The sequence below is a fragment of the Lagopus muta genome, chromosome 3 (assembly GCF_023343835.1).
Source record: "Lagopus muta isolate bLagMut1 chromosome 3, bLagMut1 primary, whole genome shotgun sequence".
Taxonomy (NCBI): Eukaryota; Metazoa; Chordata; class Aves; order Galliformes; family Phasianidae; genus Lagopus; species Lagopus muta.
In genome coordinates, this window is record NC_064435.1 from 336055 (window position 1) to 360565 (window position 24511).

At 61.7% G+C, this 24511-nt stretch overlaps 1 protein-coding gene across 1 annotated transcript in view; it reads right to left on the minus strand.

The window, feature by feature from the left end:
* Positions 1-24511, minus strand: part of EPPK1 (epiplakin 1) — a 38953-nt gene that overhangs the window by 3721 nt on the left and 10721 nt on the right. Inside the window, 4 exon segments of the mRNA XM_048939519.1 lie at positions 32-263; positions 12416-16045; positions 16097-17404; positions 17456-24510. Of these exon segments, the coding sequence (XP_048795476.1) occupies positions 32-263; positions 12416-16045; positions 16097-17404; positions 17456-24510 (12225 nt within the window).

The window sequence follows — 24511 nt, forward strand, 5'->3', positions numbered from 1 at the left end:
CAGAGAGCTGCTGGCCGGCGCTGTGCCTCACCTGCCCTCGTCCCCTCGTCCTCGTCACACTGCCTGGCTTTGCACTGGTGGGCTGTGAGTGTGGGCTGTGGCCACGGCCCAGCTCAGTGCTGTACAGATCCTGCTGCCCCGTGGTCTCAAGGCACCCTGGTGTGACACAGGCCGTGGGATTGGTCCATGGGAATTGGGCAGATGGGTACGGGGGGCTGTTGAGCTCCAATGCAGCAGAGAGAATCTGAACCAGCGGAGACCATCTATAAGGCCGAGGTTTGCTGGGGGTGAGGTGTGCCTGGGTTTCTGCTGGCTCTGAGGCCCCAGGGCTGGCGGAGCCCCATCTCGAGTCCGTTACGCTCTCCTCACCTCCTTAACCTGGTGCCACAGGCAATGCTCACACGGCTCTGTGGCCAGAACTGACTTTGAGGTGCACCTGGAGATGGTCAGAGGGAGGGTTGGTGTCCTGTGCCACCCTGCAACCATTCCAACCTGTTCCAGAGCCTGGGGACGAAGGCAGGGTCAGTGGGAGGGCTGGTCTGGCCGTGTGCTCTCCCTGCAGTGTGGCAGGGATGCTCTGCAGATGTTTGGGGAAACAGCTGTAGGAAATATCTCCCGGCCCCTGGGGCTGTAGGGGGGTCTGAGCGGTCGCCCTTTGTTTTTAGCTGATTGTTACGGGGATGAAATGGCAGCTGCAGCATTGTATGCGTGTATAAGGCAGAATCAGGGAGGGCTAAGAACAGAAAGCTGCTCGGGACGCTGCAGTGGGGGCTGTTTGCAGGGGGCTTTCCCCTTCACACGGGTGCTTTGCAATAAGCACGACAGGTCACAGTCTTGCAGTTCCCTTCATGCAGAAATGCAGCCCCCAACCCAGGTAGCTGCTGCGCTGTCGGAGCTGCGCAGGGTCAGAGCGAGGGCTCCTGCAGCCCAACTCTCCTTTCCATCCTCAGCTGGAAGTGGACAATGGGAAGGATGGGGAATGAGGTGACGTGTAACGTTTCCCTGCTTCCTATGGCAGTCTCTGTTTTGGGCTCAGTGGATTTCATGAGCTGAACACATTTGGGGTCTGTTTAGCATTGCTGAAGGGATCTCTCCCAAGCAGGCTCTTATGAAAGCTCTGCAAGCTCTCAGCATCCCCAGCATCATTTGGTGATAAGGCCGTGGATCTCGTAAGCACGGCAACAACAAAACTCACATTTATCTGGGAACACCCATCTCCCATAAAGCTGCAGTGACTGACGTTAATGATAAGTTTAATTATCAAGGACACAGCTTAATTCCCTGATGTTTACCTAACTGGTCCAAAAGTCTCTGAGTCATTGCTTTCAATCCATTTACATATTGCATCGATGCTGGTGGAGATTGATCACAGTGCTGGAACACTGCATCCCTGCATCACCTGCCCTGGCTCCGGGCTCCTTGTGGCTGAGGGGCTGCAGCCCACCCCCACCCCCAGCCCCACGGAGCCGCTTCCCTGCAGCTGAACCCCCCTGGAGGTGCGGGGCCGGTTGTGCCACCTCAGCGCTGCAAAGCAGAGTCACTGTCACACCCCGGAGCAGGAGACACCTATGTAGGACACGGATGTCGTGTGAACACCCCACACGGGAGGACGTTGCCCAATGGCAGGCTATCATTAGCCGTCTCTAATCAACGCTCCTGATGCTGGGGCTGGGTTGCAGACGCAGCTCCCGGGGCAGCGGCCGCCGTCCTTTTTGGCTGTCACAGCAGCTCCAGGCCCTGATGGAAGCAGTTTCCTGGCTGGGGTGAGTCGTGGCCCCTCGCCCTGCCTGCACCCCGGGCAGCGTGAGCATCGCTGCACCCCAGCCTGGTGCTCACAGCCCCACTGCCAGGCTCCCAGCTGAGACCTCAGCACAGCCCTCTGTCCTGCGGGTTCAGGAGGGTCCCACAGCTCTGGCTGCTTCCCCCCAAATCCTGCTGTCCTGACACGAAGCGCATCGCGTGGAGCATCCACTCCATCGGCCCCCGGAGCCACTTCATCACTTCATCTCTTTTTAGCAAGGGCTGTTCCGTACCCGTAGCCCTCCTGCTCACCCGATCCCATGGCATCAGCTGCCCTCCAAATGGCAGCAGCAGAGGAGAGGACTCTGTAACCCTTGCAAACCCCTGGGGTCTGCACAGAGCGTGCAACTCTGGAGCTGTGCTGAGCTATGCGGTGTCCCCGATGCGCCCAACGCCAGAGCTGTGCCAGGCTGCCCAGTGGTCCCGGTACCCCCACCTCCCCAGATGGGCCGTGTCCTACCTGCTGGACACCGATCCGGAGCCGTTGCTCCCCACCGGGCTGCTTTCCTCCTCCTCCCACCGCCTCTCTGGCAGGACGAGCAGCCGAGGCCGGCTCCCCATTTAAATCCTCCGCTTCCCCGCCCCGGGGGCTGACAGGCGAGCCCTGCCCCGTGCCACCAACCCAGCCAAAATACAGCCGGCCGCTGTGGCTCGGCAGCGCTGCAGCTGCCCCGAGAGCCGGCTGGGGGGCAGAGACCGATGCTGCGACATGTGGGGGGCATCCCTGGCAGGAGGTGGAGTGAGTGATGGCCATGGAAGGCACCGGGGGCGCAGCGCTGCTTCTGAGCTCTGCTCCCACCATCTCTTGATGCGTGATCCCGATGTTCTGGAGGCCTCTATGGGTCTGAGCTCAGCTGGGGCAGGAGCTGCAGCCGCCTCCCGCAGCCCTCCCTGCTTCCCGTGGGGGACAGAGGTCCAGCCTGCCCCCCGGTGGGGCTGGGACCACGCAGGCACTTTTGACAGGCGGTCATTGGGGCTGAAGTTGCTCTGGGATGGACATCTCTCCCATGACGGAATGACAGAGCAGCGGAGGTCGGCAGGAACCCCAGCAGGGCTGCCCAGAATGGCTGCGCCCAGGCCAGATCCAGGCAGCAGTTGAAGGTCTCCAAGCAGGACGCTTGTGGGCAACGTCTCTGTTACCACTGTGCTCCAGGAGAGCAGGGCAGCCAGCACTGGCCTGGGGGCTCAGGGCACTCGCCGGGTCGCTTGCTGGCACAGGATATGCAGGAGCAGGGAGTGAGGGGCTCCACTGGATGCAGAGGGGCTCCGCTGGATGCAGCTGAGGCTCTGCCCCATGTTTGAGCCGCTTGCCGTCAGCCCACAGCCGCAGCTCTGATGAACGCAGCTCTCCTGGTGCTTTCTTCTAGCAGCAGTGTGGTTTGGGCTGGATTGCTGCGGCGCGTAACTGCACAGCTGTGCATTGTGCTCAGAGGCTGGCGGTGCACACAGGTAAACCTCTGACCGCACGTCTGAGGTGTGCAACTCAAATGCATGCGTGCATCCGATGGTGCATGTGCATGGATGTGCCTGTGTGAGGCTCTGTGTGCAGCTGCACATGTGTGTGTGTTTGTATGTGTGTCCATCCCCGTGTGGGTGCGTGTGAGGTGGTGCCCCACTCAGAGGCGTTCCCAGCCCCTGCCCTGCCCTCCCTGGGCTCTGCTGTGGGTGCACATTCCTGCTTGCCTGCGTGGGTGCTCGCCGGACGGACTGGATGAGCAGCACACAGAGCGTTTTCCCTCTGAGTCACCACAGAGGTTGGCTCTGCTGAGCGCACCTGGGCAGGAGGTCCCTTTGTGTAGGGGATGGATGCGCAGGACCCGGTTCTGCTGCCTTTCCTCCCTCCCCAGAAGCTCTTCCTTACCAGCTCCCGATGCACCTCAGTGTAGGTTTGAAGGTTCAATATTCGGGCTGTGCTGCACACAGAGCCTCGCTCAGGGCCGGGTCCTTGGCAGGAGTCGGGTACAAGGGCTGCAAAGGTGCCTGCGCCAGCAGGAGGATCCTTTCCATGCCCTGCTCTGAGCAGCCCCAGCCCTGAGCACGAGCCTGGCCAAGGGCGGCAGCAGGCGCTGTGCCACTGCCCTGTGCTCTCCGTGCACTGACTGCAGTGCTCCCAGTGACTCCAGACCACCACCCAGAGCCACCCAGCTCATTTGGGCCACCAGCTTGGATCCTGGACACCCAGCTCTGAGTGCTGCAGTTGGCGGCTTCCCTCAAAGATGCATCACTTTGCACTCATCAGAGCAGAGGCTGTGGTTTGCTTCACTGCAGCACAGCCCAGGCTCCCACTACAGCTGTGGAGAGCGGATCAGAGAGCAAAGCATGACTGCTCTGACAGCACGCATCTCCTGCAGGGTGTGCAGAGCTGCCTGGGGCAGCCAGGTGCCCACACTGCCTGCAGTGAATCAGCCGTGGATCCTAGGAGCTGCATCCCTTGGAAACGACGCTGCCTCACCTGCATCCTATTCCCTCGTTAGCAGAGAATTAGGTCGCTCTTTACTGATGAGGACTGAGCCTTTCATCCTGCTCTCTGCTCCTCAGCCAATTTCTGAGATGTGACATTGCCTTTTCTTTTTCAGCCCCTGGGCAGTTTGCTTTCTCCAGAGCCTTAAGGCACTCCAGTGGCTGTTTGGAAGTGGCTGAGCTGGAGCTCTACAGCCTGTGCTGTGCCTGTCCCTCTCTGCTGCTCCTGGTGCTCCACGTTAGCCTTGAGGCTTAAAGGAGAACTCCCATCCCATCCTGGGAAGCAGCACCAGCCCCTCACCTTGGGATGCTGGCACAATGGGGCTGGCTCCTCGCTCCCTGCAGCTGCTCCTCCATCTGCACCACGTCCTGTGAGTATCTTGGAGGATGCTTTCCGGTCCACCACTGCTCCTTGGGGTTGGTGCAGAGGCAGCGGTGTGGCTCATCTTGAGTGTGGATAATGATGGGACAAGGGGGAATGGCTTTAAAGTGAGACAGGGGAGGTTTGGGTTGGATATGAGGAGGAAGTTTTTCAGCCAGAGGGCGGTGAGGCACTGGCACAGGTTGCCCAAGGAGGCTGTGGATGCCCCATCCCTGCAGGCATTGGAGGCCAGGCTGGATGTGGCTCTGGGCAGCCTGGGCTGCAGGTTGGCGACCTGCACACAGCAGGGCTTGGAACCAGGTGAGCACTGTGAGTCTTTTCAACCCAGGCCATGCTGGGGTTCAGTGATTCTATATGATCTCAGCAGCAGCCACGCTGTGTTCGTGGTGTGGTCCCTCTCAGTGGCAGACACGTGGTGCTCTTGCTTTGGCAAGGGACGTCACGAGGACAAAACCTGCAGCTAAGTTAGCAAGCAGTGTCCTTGCTGAGCAGCACTGATAGTTTCACCCATTCTGTCCTCTTCTGGAAGGCAGCTGAATTGCCCCTGCAAGCCGACACCACGCCTCGTGTACTTTGCACACCAGAGAGTTTGGGGTTGGGCTGCGGTTCCCGTTTTGGTTTACAACCAAAACAGAGTGACTTCACGTTTTGCTGTGCCAGGAGCTGGAAGGTTGGCGAGAATGCAGATGACACCACGTCTGAAGGAGGAATGCTGGAGGAGAAGGCAGAGAAGCGCAGCATCACTGTCCAGCATCGCTCTGGGGTCCGTGCATGAGGCGCTGGAGCGCCGTGCTGCCATGCAGCCGCATCCTGCCTCGTTTGGTTGTACGTATGGTAAGGAGTAAAAACAGTGAGGGTGCAGGGCACAAAGCCCAGACACACGGGATGCTGTGCAGCGCAGCCCCACAGCGCTGGGTGATGCAGCGGCCGGTCCTGCAGCTTCCAGGGCAGCCTGGAAGGGACGCACGGGCATCGCAGCCCGGTGGCATGGCCTCACCTGCCGGAAGCTGTGGGTGTCCTTGGCTGGAGCAGCTGCCAACCACATCAGAGAGATGAGATCCTTTCTCAAGGATGCTTTGGCGATGTTTGATTTGGGAAAGGTCCCCTGCTGGAGGTGCTGACACGGCTCCCCCTGCAGCCGCCCCGTGCAACCGCGCAGCCCAGGATGGACGGCTGTGGGCTCAGAGCAGACGCAGAACCCCAGAACTGCAGGGGTTGGAGGGGATCTCAGGAGATCCTGCAGTCCAACCTGGCTCCATTCTCCCGACCCCACCTTTCAGATATCGATCAGCGCTGATCGCATCCCTCTCAGCCTCCTCCAGGTGCACAGCCCCGGGGCTCTCAGCCCGTTCCCATCCCGAGGTGCTCCAGGCTCCCACCATCTCAGCACCCTCTGCTGGGTTCTCTCCAGCAGTTCCCAGTCTGCCCTGAACTGGGAGCCCAGCGCAGGGTTCTGGCAGTGACCCATCACGGCAGAGCAGAGAGGAGGAGAACCTCCGCGCCCTGCTGGCCGCGCTCTGTTCAAGGCACCTCAGGTCCCATCAGTCTTTTTGGCAATCAGGGCACGCTGCTGGCTCGTGGTCAGTCAGCCATTGGCCGCTAGGAGCCTCAGGTCCCTTCTAGCGCAGCTTCTTTCCATCAGCTCGGCTCCAGCCTGCCCTGATGCCCTGCGCACTGCAGAAGGCGGCGCACGGTGGAGCTCTTGCACCGGGATTCCCTGTAGCCGATGTGCCTGGAGCCGCTCGTACGGCGCAGCTCCAGGGCCCGTGAGGACGCGTGAAGCTGCAGTGAGAGGTTTGGGGAACGTCCCCTCGGCTGCGGGTGCCCGCATCGCTCCTGCTGCGCCTCGCACAGGGATCCAGGCAGGAGGCGGAGCCCCCATCCCTGAGCGTTGGAGACGCGGCGCTTGGGGACGCGATCACGGTGGGATGGGTTGGGGGTGGGGGATTTTGGACGTCTTCTCCGACTTTAACGATTGTGTGACCCTGCAGTGGGGTTGGGACCCCCTCCGGCCGAAGCCATTCTGTCCCCGTGGGTCTCTGCTGACAGCTCAGGATGTTTTGCAATTCTAAAGCTCTTTGGAACGCACGCTGAACCGGCCGAGCCCAGTACTTGAGGGATGGGCGCGAGCAGCAGCTATGGGCAAACAGAAGAGACAAAAATCCTTTTTATTCTGAGCGATTGCACAACTGGGAGCTCTGTGGGAACTGAACTCTGAGCATCTTTCAGCCAGCCGTGCGATGCCAGTGCTTCAGATCCGCGGCCGTGCAAAGAGCCCGGGGTTTCCTGCAGCCTTTCCAGAGAACTCTCTTATCTCACGGCTTCCCATCGAGCCCTGGCATGAGAGTTTGCTCTGCAGCTCCAGGCACAGCAGAGGGCACGCGTGCTCGTGGTGCTCGATTACCCCTTGTGCTGCTGCTCTCCACCCAGAGCAGTTGTTGCTGTGCCAGGAGCTACTGGTGGCGCCCTGGGAAATCTGCACGGTGCTCCGGGACGCGGACCCGACTCACGTCTGCTCCTCTTTCAGCTTTGCAAGCGGCTGAACGAGCTGCTTGCTTTGCAGGCCCCCTGTTCTGCTGTTGTGTGATCCCACCTGGAGCACTGCGTCCAGTTCTGGGGGTCCCAACACAAGTGGAGCTGTTGGAGGGGGTGCAGAGGAGGGTCACAAAGATGATCGGAGGGCTGGAGAACTTCCCTTATAGGGATGGGCTGGGAGAGCTGGGGCTCTGCAGCCTGGGGAAAAGGCGGCAATGGAAAGAGCTTACAGCCCTTCCAGGACCTGAAGGAAAACTGGGGAGGGACTTTTATAAGGGCACGTAGTGACAGGACAGAATCACAAGGTTGGAAACGACCTGCAAGCTCATCCAGTCCAACCCCCCTCCCGTTGCTATCAGTACCACCAGCACCAACCCACATCTCACAGCTCCTCATCCAGGCGCCTCCACCACCTCCCTGTGCAGCCATTGCAGGGCCTGACCACTGAGAGAAGAAGTTTCTCCTCATATCCAACCTAAACCTCCTCTGCTACAACTTGTGGCCGTTTCCTCGGCTCCTGCTATTTGCCTGGGAGAAGAGGCCAGGCCCTTTTGCACCACAGCCTCCCTGCAGGAAGTTGTACAGTGCAGTGAGCTCTGCCCTGAGCTCCTCTTCTCCATGCTGAACATTCCCAGCTCCCTCAGCTGCTCCTCATAAGACTTGTGCTCCAGACAAGGAGAAATGGCTTTAAACTGGAACAGAAGAGGAGTTTTATACTAGATCTTGGGAAGAAATTCTTTACTGTGAGGGTGGTGAAGCACTGGAGCAGGTTGCCCAGCGAGGTTATGGATGCCCCCTGCCCTGGAAGCACTTGAGAGCAGGCTGCATGGGGCTGTGAGCAGCCTGGGCGAGAGGAAGGCGTCCCTGCCCACAGCAGGGGATTCAGAACAGAACATCTTAAAGGTCCCTTCCAACCCAAACCATTCTGTGGTTCTGCGGTCCTCAAATGTGCTGAAGGGCCGTGGGTTGCGAAGGCGCAGACACCCCCAGCTCCGCGCCTGCTGGGCGGTCAGTTGGCTTTGCTCCGTGCTCGTGATACAGCAGCCCCAGAATCGTGGGATCACGCGCTCGTAAAATGGCTGACGTTGGAAAAGACCTCCAAGATCATCCAGTCCAACCCCCCTTTGCTTGTATTCCCATTCCCAACCATTGCTATCAGTACCACCAGCACTAAACCACATCTCGCAGCTCCTCATCCAGGCGCCTCTTGAACACAACCAGGGACGGCGCCTCCACCACCTCCCTGTGCAGCCATTGCAGCGCCTGACCACCCTTTGAGAGACAAAGTTTCTCCTCATATCCAACCTAAACCTCCTCTGCTACAACTTCTGGCCATTTCCTCGGGTTTGCCTGGGTGAAGAGGCCAGACCCACATCGAAACATCACGTAGTGTACAGGGCATTGAAGTGTTAAAGTGCCCCACAACAGACGGATCTTCTGACAGGCCAGGAACAACAGACAGCTGCTCAATGTCCTCTGTGTCCACAGCAGCTATTCCAAAGGCCCTTCGATACCCCTTGGCATCCTTGAAATGCCCCCTTCTGAGATAATCAATACCTAGAACACATGGAGCCCCTGGGCCCATCACAACAGGGTGTTTCTGCCAGTCTTTACCAGTGAGGCTTATCTCAGCCTCCAACACAGTCAATTCTTGAGAGCCCCCGGTCACTCCATAAGTATGGATTGATTCTGTCCCTTCATGACCCGAGGGCATCAGAGTGCAGTCAGTAATTCTATGTCTATGCATACAGCCGTGTGCGTGTGATGCATTTTGATCATTTTTTTGTCTCAAGACATTGAGATTTTGGAAAGGGTCCAGAGGAGGGCGACTAAGAGGATCAGGGGGCTGGAGCAGCTCCCCTATGAGGACAGGCTGAGGGAGTTGGGCTTGTTCAGCATGGAGAAGAGAAGGCTGCGGGGTGACCTCATTGCAGCCTATCAATACCTGAAGGGAACCTACACCCAGGAGGGGAGTAAACTCTTCAGAAGGGCCGACAACAGCAGGACGAGGGGAAATGGATCCAAGTTGAAGGAGGGAAGATTTCGGTTGGATGTTAGGGGGAAGTTCTAACCCTAATGTCATGGGACCCCATGGCACCCAATGGCACCTATGGGATGCTATAGGATCCATCCTGTTGGGATACAGGGCACCCCATGGTGGTGGGGGGCACCTATGGGATCCTAGAGCACCCATCCCCAGGCAGGACCCCATAGCACCCTATGGCACCCAGTGCCCCCTATGGGATCCTAGAGCATCCATCTCTGTGGGATACAGGGGACCCCATGGCACCCAGTGCCCCCTATGGGATCCTAGAGCATCCATCCCAGTGGGATACAGGGGACCCCATGGGATACAGGGCACCCCATGGCAGTGGGAGGCACCCATGGGATCCTAGAGCACCCATCCACAGTGGGGTTTGGGGACCCCATGGCAGTGGGGGTCACCTATGGGATCCTATAGCATCCAATGCCCCCATGACCTCTGCCCAGGGAGGTTGTGGATGCCCCGTCCTTGGATGTGTTTAAGGCCAGGTTGGACGGGGTCCTGGGCAACCTGATCTGAATGTGGATGTTTGGTGGCCCTGCCAGGCAGGGGGGTTGGAACTCCATGATCCTTGGGGTCCCTTCCAACCCGGGTGATTCTGTGATTCTGTGATAGGGACATGTAGGGACACATAGGGACATACAGAGACACATAGGGACACATAGGGACAGATAGGGAGACATAGGGACACATAGGGACACGTAGGGACATGTAGGGACACATAGGGACATACAGAGACATATAGGGACAGATAGGGACAGATAGGGAGACATAGGGACATACACAGACATATAGGGACACATAGGGACATGTAGGGACAGATAGGGACATACAGTGACACATAGGGACACATAGGGACACATAGAGACACATGGGGACACTTAGGGACATACAGGGACACATTGGGACATATAGAGACATGTAGGGACACATAGGGACAGGTAGGGACACATAGGGACACATAGATCTGAATGTGGATGTTTGGTGGCCCTGCCAGGCAGGGGGGTTGGAACTGCATGATCCTTGGGGTCCCTTCCAACCCGGGTGATTCTGTGATTCTGTGATTCTGTGATTTTTTGTATCTGTATTTTAAGCATGACGTAACGATGTAGAATAAGGGGTGGAATGTCATGGTTCCATGTTTTTTTGTGTGTTTTTGGGTTTCAGTGTTCCACATCCAAACACCATGCAGTGTACGGGGCATTAAAGTGTCCCTGCTCCAATCCCAGGTTCCCATCCCTGTACATGACAGCAGTCCCGGGATCTGGCCCTTCCAGGTGGCCACTCTCTGGCTGCCTTGCAGTGGGTGCTGCAGGCGCTTTCCTGGCCGTTCCAAGCTGTTCAGGTTTGACTCGGTCCTGTGAACTCTCTCTCTCTCATCTCGTCTGATTTATCCATCTCAATTTCAATTCAATTGTACCTATTGTGTTATCTTGTATTATAGTAAAATAAGTTTTCCTCCATAGATTGCTGCTGCTCTTTTCCTCCCTTCCTCCCTTCCCATTTTTGTGGGACTGGGGGGTGGGGGGGAAGAGCAGAGGCCTGTTCCCCCTGTCACGGACATCAATTGATCTGATCAACTCCATGCCAACACCTCAACGTTTTGGGACGCGCGCCGTACCGCAAACACGCAGCTCTGCCATCAGGAACCCCCAGCGCCAGAAGCCCGGTGCGATGGCCAAAAAGGCAACGTGTGGTCACACATCTCCCATCCTGCTCCAAATGGGGCTTTTTAGGGCTCTTTGGCCCCAAAGCGTCGCGTGGCAGGAAAGCGTGCGGCTGTCGCGTGTAATTATTCACATTAATTAGTTGTGTGCTCTCAGCTGAGCGTGGTTGAGCAGGATCGCAGCGGTCCAAGTGGAGATGGTCGGGTCCCAACCCGTCCCCACCATGCCCGCTCATGCAATCATGTGTTCAGAGTCATAAAGGTTGAATAAGAGCTCCAAGATCAACAAGTCCCACCCCAAGCCGTCCATCCCCAGCGCTGTTCCTTTGTGCCACATCTGCTCACCGCTGCGACGCCCCCAGGGATGGGAGTCCCGCACCTCCCTGCTGCTGAGGTTCGTGGCTCATCTCCACATCTCACCTCCTGTCAGCTCTAAAGACAGCAGCGAAAACTCGCTTTTCCAGAACACGACTGTCTTAATTACGAACATCCACAGGCAATGCATCTGAGGCTTGTAAGTTTCCTTTTATTAAACAGGAGCGGAGTTATTCAGCTCAGTTATTCAGCCCAGCGCTGTGCAGCACGGCGGTCCCAGGGCCATCTGCTATGTGTAGCGCGCACATGGGCTGCACCCAGAGGAGGACAGCTGAGGGAAACACAGGGGATTGCAGAGCTGAGAAATGAGGGAAGGAAGCAGCGGGGCCACGGCTCCCTCCTGCAGCTCCCTGCTGCTTGCTGCTCCCATCACGGCCCCGGCCAGCAGTCCGGCACGGCACCCTCTGCTATCTCCAATCACCCGTGAGGATCTCATGGAAAAACTCTATGGGGGCTCTCTGTAGAACAAGAGAACTGCAGGGAGGGGAAGCACACATGGGGAGGAGGATGCTATGAGAGTAAGTACCAAGTGATTGCAGTGAGAGACCAACCAGCACTCAGCTGAGAGCAAGCAGCCCAGGGACCCCTAGGGAAACAGGCTGGAGCAGTGAGAGCAAGCTCAGCAAGCCCCTCCAGGAGCAGCCAATGTAAGCAGGGTGCTGTGCCTGCATGCAAGCTTCGGATGTGCGAGCCGAAAACCGTGTCAGTGCCGTGGAGATCGGTGCAAACATGTTCAGTGCGTAAAGAACACGCGTGAGAAGGGAAAGAGAAATTCCGTTCTCACGTCAGCGAATACTGTAGGAGATTTTGTCCATATAAGAAGAAAGCATACAATATATTGCACATAAATGAGCGGAGATAAGCCGGGCTGATTCATGAATTCCAGGAAGGTAATAAAAGAAACAGGATTAGACGCTATAACGTAATGCATCACTGAGTCACTTCAAAACCATATTTCATGCGTGAGTCCTGTGACAAAATGAAAGCGAAGAAGGAAATACTGAAAGAGCTCGAAGGAGGATAAGAAAACAAGGCAAGTCAGAGAGAAAAGAAAGGGAGACAAAAGTGTGAGAGGCAAAACAAGTCGGAACAGACCGAAAATTGTTCACCATGGAAATAACAGAGAAAAAGAAAAGACAATAATTACAATTACTTAGCAAAAATCTTAAGGAAATACAGCCCCGTGTCCGGGTCGGGCACGCAGCGGCGCAGGAGCTGCATGTAGGTGAGGTTCTCGTGCGTGTTGGGGTCGAAGAAGCCCTTGGTGTCGTCGCTGGGGTCGGACAGGACGCGGTTCATCTCCTCATTGAAGTACCCGCGCCTGTAGGCCACCTCCACGGGGATGCGGTGGCTGTGCACGGGGTCGATGATGCCGCCGGTGGCGATCTGGGCCTCCAGCAGGCGGATGCCGTGCTCCCTGACGATCAGCTCCTTCTGCATGGCCTGGAAGAGGGAGATCTGGGCGCCGCTGTAGGGGTCGGTGTAGCCCGTGACGGCCCTCTCGGCCGACAGCAGCTTCTCGTGCAGCTCGCTGCCCACCAGCCCGCAGGAGACGGCCTCGTCCACCGAGAGCTTCTGGTTCTTTACTGGGTCGACGATGAAGCCGGTGGCAGCCTGCGCCTCCAGCAGCACCAGGGCCGTGCCCTGCCTCAGGATGCCCTTCCACATGGCCTGGTAGATGCTCATCTTCTCCGTCTTGGCGGGGTCGGCCTTGCAGGGCACCAGCACGCCGGCGATGCAGCCCGTGCCGTCCAGGTAGCGCTTGACGGAGGCCATCTGCGTCACCTGCTCCACCGTCTTGGAGCCCTGGACCAGGTCGGCCAGCGTGTCCTTGTCGATGATGCCCGAGTCCAGCAGGTCCGAGGCGGTCACCTGCCGCCTGAGGCCGCGGAACGTCACCGTGCTGCTGCGCTCCACCGCCTCCTGGACCAGGAGGGCCAGCAGCGCGGCCAGCTGGTCCAGCGTCAGGCTGCCGGCGCGGGCCTTGCCCAGCAGCTCGCGCCTCTTGGCCTCGGAGACATACTTGGAGAAGAGGAGCTCCCACAGGGAGACCTTCCTGCCGTGGAAGTCGCCGCCCGACACCTCGATGCTGCGCGACGACAGGGCCTGCTCCAGCTCCAGCTCCAGCTCCAGCTCCAGCTCAAGCTCTGTGTCTGGTTTCGTGTCCTTGTGTCGCTCGCTATCCTGCTGGGAGCTGCTGCCATCGTTTTTGTGGGCTGGAGGCAGGACCTCCTGCTGCGTTGTTTCCTGCCCGGAGGCGGCACGGCCCCGTCCCGCGGCCCCGGTGACGGCGGCGGTGAGAAGGGCGGTCATGTCGGAGATGCTCAGCGTGCCCGCCTTGTAGTCGCGCAGGAGCTGCTGGCGCCGGCGGTCAGGGACGTAGCGAGAGAAGAGGAGCTCCCAGAGGGTGACGCTCTGGCCCTGGAAGAGCCCCGCGCTGACGCTGGTGCGGGCGGTCTGCAGGGCTGTGCGGGCGTCCTCGCTCAGCTGGTAGAGCGCCGAGCCCTTGTCCATCAGCTGCAGCATGAGCAGCCCCGTGTCCGGGTCGGGCACGCAGCGGCGCAGGAGCTGCATGTAGGTGAGGTTCTCGTGCGTGTTGGGGTCGAAGAAGCCCTTGGTGTCGTCGCTGGGGTCGGACAGGACGCGGCTCATCTCGTGGTCAAAGTAGCCGCGCTGGAAGGCGGCTTGGACGGGCAGGCGGTGGCTGTGCACGGGGTCGATGATGCCGCCGGTGGCGATCTGGGCCTCCAGCAGGCGGATGCCGTGCTCCCTGACGATCAGCTCCTTCTGCATGGCCTGGAAGAGGGAGATCTGGGCGCCGCTGTAGGGGTCGGTGTAGCCCGTGACGGCCCTCTCGGCCGACAGCAGCTTCTCGTGCAGCTCGCTGCCCACCAGCCCGCAGGAGACGGCCTCGTCCACCGAGAGCTTCTGGTTCTTTACTGGGTCGACGATGAAGCCGGTGGCAGCCTGCGCCTCCAGCAGCACCAGGGCCGTGCCCTGCCTCAGGATGCCCTTCCACATGGCCTGGTAGATGCTCATCTTCTCCGTCTTGGCGGGGTCGGCCTTGCAGGGCACCAGCACGCCGGCGATGCAGCCCGTGCCGTCCAGGTAACGCTTGACGGAGGCCATCTGCGTCACCTGCTCCACCGTCTTGGAGCCCTGGACCAGGTCGGCCAGCGTGTCCTTGTCGATGATGCCCGAGTCCAGCAGGTCCGAGGCGGTCACCTGCCGCCTGAGGCCGCGGAACGTCACCGTGCTGCTGCGCTCCACCGCCTCCTGGACCAGGAGGGCCAGCAGCGCGGCCAGCTGGTCCAGCGTCAGGCTGCCGGCGCGGGCCTTGCCCAGCAGCTCGCGCCTCTTGGCCTCGGAGACGTACTTGGAGAAGAGGAGCTCCCACAGGGAGACCTTCCTGCCGTGGAAGTCGCCGCCCGACACCTCGATGCTGCGCGACGACAGGGCCTGCTCCAGCTCCAGCTCCAGCTCCAGCTCCAGCTCCGTGTCCGTGTCCTTGTGGCGCTCGCCGTCCTGCTGGGAGCTGCTGCCATCGCCGTTGTGGGCTGGAGGCAGGACCTCCTGCTGCGTTGTTTCCTGCCCGGAGGCGGCACGGCCCCGTCCCGCGGCCCCGGTGACGGCGGCGGTGAGAAGGGCGGTCATGTCGGAGATGCTCAGCGTGCCCGCCTTGTAGTCGCGCAGGAGCTGCTGGCGCCGGCGGTCGGGGACGTAGCGAGAGAAGAGCAGCTCCCAGAGGGTGACGCTCTGGCCCTGGAAGAGCCCCGCGCTGACGCTGGTGCGGGCGGTCTGCAGGGCTGTGCGGGCGTCCTTGCTCAGCTGGTAGAGCGCCGAGCCCTTGTCCATCAGCTGCAGCATGAGCAGCCCCGTGTCCGGGTCGGGCACGCAGCGGCGCAGGAGCTGCATGTAGGTGAGGTTCTCGTGCGTGTTGGGGTCGAAGAAGCCCTTGGTGTCGTCGCTGGGGTCGGACAGGACGCGGTTCATCTCCTCATTGAAGTACCCGCGCTTGTAGGCCACCTCCACGGGGATGCGGTGGCTGTGCACGGGGTCAATGATGCCGCCGGTGGCGATCTGGGCCTCCAGCAGGCGCACGCCGTGCTCCCTGACGATCAGCTCCTTCTGCATGGCCTGGAAGAGGGAGATCTGGGCGCCGCTGTAGGGGTCGGTGTAGCCCGTGACGGCCCTCTCGGCCGACAGCAGCTTCTCGTGCAGCTCGCTGCCCACCAGCCCGCAGGAGACGGCCTCGTCCACCGAGAGCTTCTGGTTCTTTACTGGGTCGACGATGAAGCCGGTGGCAGCCTGCGCCTCCAGCAGCACCAGGGCCGTGCCCTGCCTCAGGATGCCCTTCCACATGGCCTGGTAGATGCTCATCTTCTCCGTCTTGGCGGGGTCGGCCTTGCAGGGCACCAGCACGCCGGCGATGCAGCCCGTGCCGTCCAGGTAGCGCTTGACGGAGGCCATCTGCGTCACCTGCTCCACCGTCTTGGAGCCCTGGACCAGGTCGGCCAGCGTGTCCTTGTCGATGATGCCTGAGTCCAGCAGGTCCGAGGCGGTCACCTGCCGCCTGAGGCCGCGGAACATCACCGTGCTGCTGCGCTCCACCGCCTCCTGGACCAGGAGGGCCAGCAGCGCGGCCAGCTGGTCCAGCGTCAGGCTTCCGGCGCGGGCCTTGCCCAGCAGCTCGCGCCTCTTGGCCTCAGAGACGTACTTGGAGAAGAGGAGCTCCCACAGGGAGACCTTCCTGCCTTGGAAGTCGCCGCCCGACACCTCGATGCTGCGCGACGACAGGGCCTGCTCCAGCTCCAGCTCCAGCTCCAGCTCCAGCTCCAGCTCCAGCTCCAGCTCCATGTCCGTGTCCTTGTGGCGCTCGCCGTCCTGCTGGGAGCTGCTGCCATCGCCGTTGTGGGCTGGAGGCAGGACCTCCTGCTGCGTTGTTTCCTGCCCGGAGGCGGCACGGCCCCGTCCCGCGGCCCCGGTGACGGCGGCGGTGAGAAGGGCGGTCATGTCGGAGATGCTCAGCGTGCCCGCCTTGTAGTCGCGCAGGATCTCCTGGCGCCGGCGGTCGGGGACGTAGCGAGAGAAGAGGAGCTCCCAGAGGGTGACGCTCTGGCCCTGGAAGAGCCCCACGCTGACGCTGGTGCGGGCGGTCTGCAGGGCTGTGCGGGCGTCCTCGCTCAGCTGGTAGAGCGCCGAGCCCTTGTCCATCAGCTGCAGCATGAGCAGCCCCGTGTCCGGGTCGGGCACGCAGCGGCGCAGGAGCTGCATGTAGGTGAGGTTCTCGTGCGTGTTGGGGTCGAAGAAGCCCTTGGTGTCGTCGCTGGGGTCGGACAGGACGCGGCTCATCTCGTGGTCAAAGTAGCCGCGCTGGAAGGCGGCTTGGACGGGCAGGCGGTGGCTGTGCACGGGGTCGATGATGCCGCCGGTGGCGATCTGGGCCTCCAGCAGGCGGATGCCGTGCTCCCTGACGATCAGCCCCTTCTGCATGGCCTGGAAGAGGGAGATCTGGGCGCCGCTGTAGGGGTCGGTGTAGCCCGTGACGGCTCTCTCGGCCGACAGAAGCTTCTCGTGCAGCTCGCTGCCCACCAGCCCGCAGGAGACGGCCTCGTCCACGGAGAGCTTCTGGTTCTTTACTGGGTCGACGATGAAGCCGGTGGCAGCCTGCGCCTCCAGCAGCACCAGGGCCGTGCCCTGCCTCAGGATGCCCTTCCACATGGCCTGGTAGATGCTCATCTTCTCCGTCTTGGCGGGGTCGGCCTTGCAGGGCACCAGCACGCCGGCGATGCAGCCCGTGCCGTCCAGGTAGCGCTTGACGGAGGCCATCTGCGTCACCTGCTCCACCGTCTTGGAGCCCTGGACCAGGTCGGCCAGCGTGTCCTTGTCGATGATGCCTGAGTCCAGCAGGTCCGAGGCGGTCACCTGCCGCCTGAGGCCGCGGAACATCACCGTGCTGCTGCGCTCCACCGCCTCCTGGACCAGGAGGGCCAGCAGCGCGGCCAGCTGGTCCAGCGTCAGGCTTCCGGCGCGGGCCTTGCCCAGCAGCTCGCGCCTCTTGGCCTCAGAGACGTACTTGGAGAAGAGGAGCTCCCACAGGGAGACCTTCCTGCCTTGGAAGTCGCCGCCCGACACCTCGATGCTGCGCGACGACAGGGCCTGCTCCAGCTCCAGCTCCAGCTCCAGCTCCAGCTCCAGCTCCAGCTCCAGCTCCATGTCCGTGTCCTTGTGGCGCTCGCCGTCCTGCTGGGAGCTGCTGCCATCGCCGTTGTGGGCTGGAGGCAGGACCTCCTGCTGCGTTGTTTCCTGCCCGGAGGCGGCACGGCCCCGTCCCGCGGCCCCGGTGACGGCGGCGGTGAGAAGGGCGGTCATGTCGGAGATGCTCAGCGTGCCCGCCTTGTAGTCGCGCAGGATCTCCTGGCGCCGGCGGTCGGGGACGTAGCGAGAGAAGAGGAGCTCCCAGAGGGTGACGCTCTGGCCCTGGAAGAGCCCCACGCTGACGCTGGTGCGGGCGGTCTGCAGGGCTGTGCGGGCGTCCTCGCTCAGCTGGTAGAGCGCCGAGCCCTTGTCCATCAGCTGCAGCATGAGCAGCCCCGTGTCCGGGTCGGGCACGCAGCGGCGCAGGAGCTGCATGTAGGTGAGGTTCTCGTGCGTGTTGGGGTCGAAGAAGCCCTTGGTGTCGTCGCTGGGGTCGGACAGGACGCGGCTCATCTCGTGGTCAAAGTAGCCGCGCTGGAAGGCGGCTTGGACGGGCAGGCGGTGGCTGTGCACGGGGTCGATGATGCCGCCGGTGGCGATCTGGGCCTCCAGCAGGCGGATGCCGTGCTCCCTGACGATCAGCCCCTTCTGCATGGCCTGGAAGAGGGAGATCTGGGCGCCGCTGTAGGGGTCGGTGTAGCCCGTGACGGCTCTCTCGGCCGACAGAAGCTTCTCGTGCAGCTCGCTGCCCACCAGCCCGCAGGAGACGGCCTCGTCCACGGAGAGCTTCTGGTTCTTTACTGGGTCGACGATGAAGCCGGTGGCAGCCTGCGCCTCCAGCAGCACCAGGGCCGTGCCCTGCCTCAGGATGCCCTTCCACATGGCCTGGTAGATGCTCATCTTCTCCGTCTTGGCGGGGTCGGCCTTGCAGGGCACCAGCACGCCGGCGATGCAGCCCGTGCCGTCCAGGTAGCGCTTGACGGAGGCCATCTGCGTCACCTGCTCCACCGTCTTGGAGCCCTGGACCAGGTCGGCCAGCGTGTCCTTGTCGATGATGCCCGAGTCCAGCAGGTCCGAGGCGGTCACCTGCCGCCTGAGGCCGCGGAATGTCACCGTGCTGCTGCGCTCCACGGCCTCCTGGACCAGGAGGGCCAGCAGCGCGGCCAGCTGGTCCAGCGTCAGGCTGCCGGCGCGGGCCTTGCCCAGCAGCTCGCGCCTCTTGGCCTCGGAGACGTACTTGGAGAAGAGGAGCTCCCACAGGGAGACCTTCCTGCCTTGGAAGTCGCCGCCCGACACCTCGATGCTGCGCGACGACAGGGCCTGCTCCAGCTCCAGCTCCAGCTCCAGCTCCAGCTCCATGTCTGTGTCCTTGTGGTGCTCGCCGTCCTGCTGGGAGCTGCTGCCATCGCCGTTGTGGGCTGGAGGCAGGACCTCCTGCTGCGTTGTTTCCTGCCCGGAGGCGGCACGGCCCCGTCCCGCGGCCCCGGTGACGGCGGCAGTGAGAAGGGCGGTCATGTCGGAGATGCTCAGCGTGCCCGCCTTGTAGTCGCGCAGGAGCTGCTGGCGCCGGCGGTCGGGGACGTAGCGAGAGAAGAGGAGCTCCCAGAGGGTGACGCTCTGGCCCTGGAAGAGCCCCGCGCTGACGCTGGTGCGGGCGGTCTGCAGGGCTGTGCGGGCGTCCTCGCTCAGCTGGTAGAGCGCCGAGCCCTTGTCCATCAGCTGCAGCATGAGCAGCCCCGTGTCCGGGTCGGGCACGCAGCGGCGCAGGAGCTGCATGTAGGTGAGGTTCTCGTGCGTGTTGGGGTCGAAGAAGCCCTTGGTGTCGTCGCTGGGGTCGGACAGGACGCGGCTCATCTCGTGGTCAAAGTAGCCGCGCTGGAAGGCGGCTTGGACGGGCAGGCGGTGGCTGTGCACGGGGTCGATGATGCCGCCGGTGGCGATCTGGGCCTCCAGCAGGCGGATGCCGTGCTCCCTGACGATCAGCTCCTTCTGCATGGCCTGGAAGAGGGAGATCTGGGCGCCGCTGTAGGGGTCGGTGTAGCCCGTGACGGCCCTCTCGGCCGACAGCAGCTTCTCGTGCAGCTCGCTGCCCACCAGCCCGCAGGAGACGGCCTCGTCCACCGAGAGCTTCTGGTTCTTTACTGGGTCGACGATGAAGCCGGTGGCAGCCTGCGCCTCCAGCAGCACCAGGGCCGTGCCCTGCCTCAGGATGCCCTTCCACATGGCCTGGTAGATGCTCATCTTCTCCGTCTTGGCGGGGTCGGCCTTGCAGGGCACCAGCACGCCGGCGATGCAGCCCGTGCCGTCCAGGTAGCGCTTGACAGAGGCCATCTGCGTCACCTGCTCCACCGTCTTGGAGCCCTGGACCAGGTCGGCCAGCGTGTCCTTGTCGATGATGCCCGAGTCCAGCAGGTCCGAGGCGGTCACCTGCCGCCTGAGGCCGCGGAACGTCACCGTGCTGCTGCGCTCCACTGCCTCCTGGACCAGGAGGGCCAGCAGCGCGGCCAGCTGGTCCAGCGTCAGGCTGCCGGCGCGGGCCTTGCCCAGCAGCTCGCGCCTCTTGGCCTCGGAGACGTACTTGGAGAAGAGGAGCTCCCACAGGGAGACCTTCCTGCCTTGGAAGTCGCCGCCCGACACCTCGATGCTGCGCGACGACAGGGCCTGCTCCAGCTCCAGCTCCAGCTCCAGCTCCAGCTCCGCGTCTGCTTTCGCGTCCTTGTGGTGCTCGCCATCCTGCTGGGAGCTGCTGCCATCGTTTTTGTGGGCTGGAGGCAGGACCTCCTGCTGCGTTGTTTCCTGCCCGGAGGCGGCACGGCCCCGTCCCGCGGCCCCGGTGACGGCGGTGGTGAGAAGGGCGGTCATGTCGGAGATGCTCAGCGTGCCCGCCTTGTAGTCGCGCAGGAGCTGCTGGCGCCGGCGGTCGGGGACGTAGCGAGAGAAGAGGAGCTCCCAGAGGGTGACGCTCTGGCCCTGGAAGAGCCCCGCGCTGACGCTGGTGCGGGCGGTCTGCAGGGCTGTGCGGGCGTCCTCGCTCAGCTGGTAGAGCGCCGAGCCCTTGTCCATCAGCTGCAGCATGAGCAGCCCCGTGTCCGGGTCGGGCACGCAGCGGCGCAGGAGCTGCATGTAGGTGAGGTTCTCGTGCGTGTTGGGGTCGAAGAAGCCCTTGGTGTCGTCGCTGGGGTCGGACAGGACGCGGCTCATCTCGTGGTCAAAGTAGCCGCGCTGGAAGGCGGCTTGGACGGGCAGGCGGTGGCTGTGCACGGGGTCGATGATGCCGCCGGTGGCGATCTGGGCCTCCAGCAGGCGGATGCCGTGCTCCCTGACGATCAGCTCCTTCTGCATGGCCTGGAAGAGGGAGATCTGGGCGCCGCTGTATGGGTCGGTGTAGCCCGTGACGGCCCTCTCGGCCGACAGCAGCTTCTCGTGCAGCTCGCTGCCCACCAGCCCGCAGGAGACGGCCTCGTCCACCGAGAGCTTCTGGTTCTTTACTGGGTCGACGATGAAGCCGGTGGCAGCCTGCGCCTCCAGCAGCACCAGGGCCGTGCCCTGCCTCAGGATGCCCTTCCACATGGCCTGGTAGATGCTCATCTTCTCCGTCTTGGCGGGGTCGGCCTTGCAGGGCACCAGCACGCCGGCGATGCAGCCCGTGCCGTCCAGGTAGCGCTTGACGGAGGCCATCTGCGTCACCTGCTCCACCGTCTTGGAGCCCTGGACCAGGTCGGCCAGCGTGTCCTTGTCGATGATGCCCGAGTCCAGCAGGTCCGAGGCGGTCACCTGCCGCCTGAGGCCGCGGAACGTCACCGTGCTGCTGCGCTCCACCGCCTCCTGGACCAGGAGGGCCAGCAGCGCGGCCAGCTGGTCCAGCGTCAGGCTGCCGGCGCGGGCCTTGCCCAGCAGCTCGCGCCTCTTGGCCTCGGAGACGTACTTGGAGAAGAGGAGCTCCCACAGGGAGACCTTCCTGCCGTGGAAGTCGCCGCCCGACACCTCGATGCTGCGCGACGACAGGGCCTGCTCCAGCTCCAGCTCCAGCTCCAGCTCCAGCTCCAGCTCTGCGTCTGCTTTCGTGTCCTTGTGGTGATCGCCGTCCTGCTGGGAGCTGCTGCCATCGCCGTTGTGGGCTGGAGGCAGGACCTCCTGCTGCGTTGTTTCCTGCCCGGAGGAGGCACGGCCCCGTCCCGCGGCCCCGGTGACGGCGGCGGTGAGAAGGGCGGTCATGTCGGAGATGCTCAGCGTGCCCGCCTTGTAGTCGCGCAGGAGCTGCTGGCGCCGGCGGTCGGGGACGTAGCGAGAGAAGAGGAGCTCCCAGAGGGTGACGCTCTGGCCCTGGAAGAGCCCCGCGCTGACGCTGGTGCGGGCGGTCTGCAGGGCTGTGCGGGCGTCCTCGCTCAGCTGGTAGAGCGCCGAGCCCTTGTCCATCAGCTGCAGCATGAGCAGCCCCGTGTCCGGGTCGGGCACGCAGCGGCGCAGGAGCTGCATGTAGGTGAGGTTCTCGTGCGTGTTGGGGTCGAAGAAGCCCTTGGTGTCGTCGCTGGGGTCGGACAGGACGCGGTTCATCTCCTCATTGAAGTACCCGCGCCTGTAGGCCACCTCCACGGGGATGCGGTGGCTGTGCACGGGGTCGATGATGCCGCCGGTGGCGATCTGGGCCTCCAGCAGGCGGATGCCGTGCTCCCTGACGATCAGCTCCTTCTGCATGGCCTGGAAGAGGGACATCTTCTGTCCCGTGCACGGGTGGCTGTATCCTGTGACCGCCTTTTCCGCACAGACCAGTTTCTTCTGCAGCTCGCTGCCCACCAGCCCGCAGGAGACGGCCTCGTCCACCGAGAGCTTCTGGTTCTTTACTGGGTCGATGATGAAGCCGGTGGCAGCCTGCGCCTCCAGCAGCACGAGTGCTGTCCCCGGCCTCAGGATGCCCTTCCACATGGCCTGGTAGATGCTCATCTTCTCCGTCTTGGCGGGGTCGGCCTTGGAGGGCACCAGCACACCGGCGATGCTGCCCGTCCCCTCGAGGTATCGTCTCACATCCTCCTTCTTTGCTATTTCTTCTGCCGTCTCTTTTCCTTCCTTGAGTTTTCGCATGGTTTCCTCTGTTATTATCTGTGCGCTGAGAAGCTCTGACGCTGTGATTTGTTGCCTGATGCCTTGGAACCAAACGTCGCTTCTGTGTTGCTCTTTCTCCCTGATGATGTTTAATATTACGTCGATGATTCTCTGCACGATGTGGTGGGATTCCTCTTTATATTTTTGCACGAGTTCTTTTCTCTTCTCTTCTGTGATGTACTCGGAGCACAGCAGTTCCCACAGCGACAATTCACTGCCTTTGTATTTCCCGACAGACACCTCCACCCTTGTTGCCATCAGTGCTTTCTTTGTGCGCTCGTCGATGTAGAAATAGTCCTCCTCTTTCTCCAGGAGCGGCAGCAGGCACAGCCCCGTCTCTGTGTCTCTGGAGCACCGTTTCAGGAGCTGACTGTAGCTGCTTTTCTCGCGGATGTTTGGGTCTATAAATCCTTTGCTGCCGTGGTCGGGATCAGAAAGCAGGAGGAACGTTTCCCCGTCCAGGTGGCCGCGCCGGTAGGCCACCTCCACAGGCAAGCGGTGGCTGTGCACGGGGTCGACGATGCCACCAGTGGCCATCTGGGCCTCCAGCAGACGGATGCCGTGCTCCTTGGCTGCTACCTTACTCCTCATGGCCTGGAAGAGGGAGATCTTAGCGCCTACCTGGGGATCCGTGTATCCTGTCACGGCTCTCTCTGCAGACAGCAGCTTCTCGTGCAGCTCGCTGCCCACCAGCCCGCAGGAGACGGCCTCGTCCACCGAGAGCTTCTGGTTCTTTACTGGGTCGATGATGAAGCCGGTGGCAGCCTGCGCCTCCAGCAGCCCCAGCGCACACTGCTCGGAGAGGAGCCCCCTCTCCATTGCCTGGTAGATGCTCATCCTCTCTTTCCTTGATGGCAGGAGCACTCCGGCGATGCTCCCGGTGCCATCCAGGTACCTTCTGACTGCGTCCCGCTTGGTGAGGCTGTCAAGCATCAGGCTCCCATCCTGCAGCTGCTCCAGAGTCCCCTTGTCAATTATCTCCGAGTTGAACAGCTCTGACACCGACACCTCGCCCCGCAGTCCTTTAACCTTGAGGGCTTCTCCTTTTTGCTCTGTATCCTCAATTACTTTGAGGATGAGAGCTGTAAGGTCTTCCAGAGTAAGAGTCTTGCCTTTGTATTGCTTTAACAGTTCTTTCCTTTTCTGCTCCGAGATGTAGTGAGAGTAGAGGATGTCCCAGACGGACACCGTTTGGTCCTTGAATCTTCCAACTTTCACTTGAAGGGGCTTTGACTGCAGAACCTGTCTCGTCAACTCATCGACGTAGAAGTATTTCCCCCCTTCCTGCACAACCTGCAGCATGTACAACCCCGTCTCTGCGTCCTGAACGCACCTCTCCAGGAGCTGCATGTAGGTGAGGTTCTCGTGCGTGTTGGGGTCGAAGAAGCCCTTGGTGTCGTCACTGGGGTCGGACAGGACGCGGTTCATCTCCTCATTGAAGTACCCACGCTTGTAGGCCACCTCCACGGGGATGCGGTGGCTGTGCACGGGGTCGATGATGCCGCCGGTGGCGATCTGGGCCTCCAGCAGGCGGACGCCGTGGCTCTTCACGATCAGCCCTTGGTTCATGGCTTCGAAGAGGGACATGGGTGCTTTTGTGTAGGGGTCAACGTAGCCCGTCACAGCTCTTTCTGCAGAGAGCAGCTTTTCATAAACCTCCACGCCAACCAGTCCGGCTTCCAGCGCCTCCTCCACGGAGAATTTCTTGTTTTTCTCTGGGTCGATGATGAAGCCAGTGGCGGCCTGCGCCTCCAGCAGCACCAGCGCCGTGCCCGGCCTCAGGATGCCCTTCCTCATGGCCTGGTAGATGCTCATCTTCTCGTTGCTTGGCTGGATGAGGACCCCCGCTATGAAATTGCTGCCCTCCAGGTATATGCGGACAGAGTCCATTTTGGTGACTTCTTGGACCGTTTTCTTGCCCTGGTTGAGCTCGTCGAGGGTTTTTTTTGTC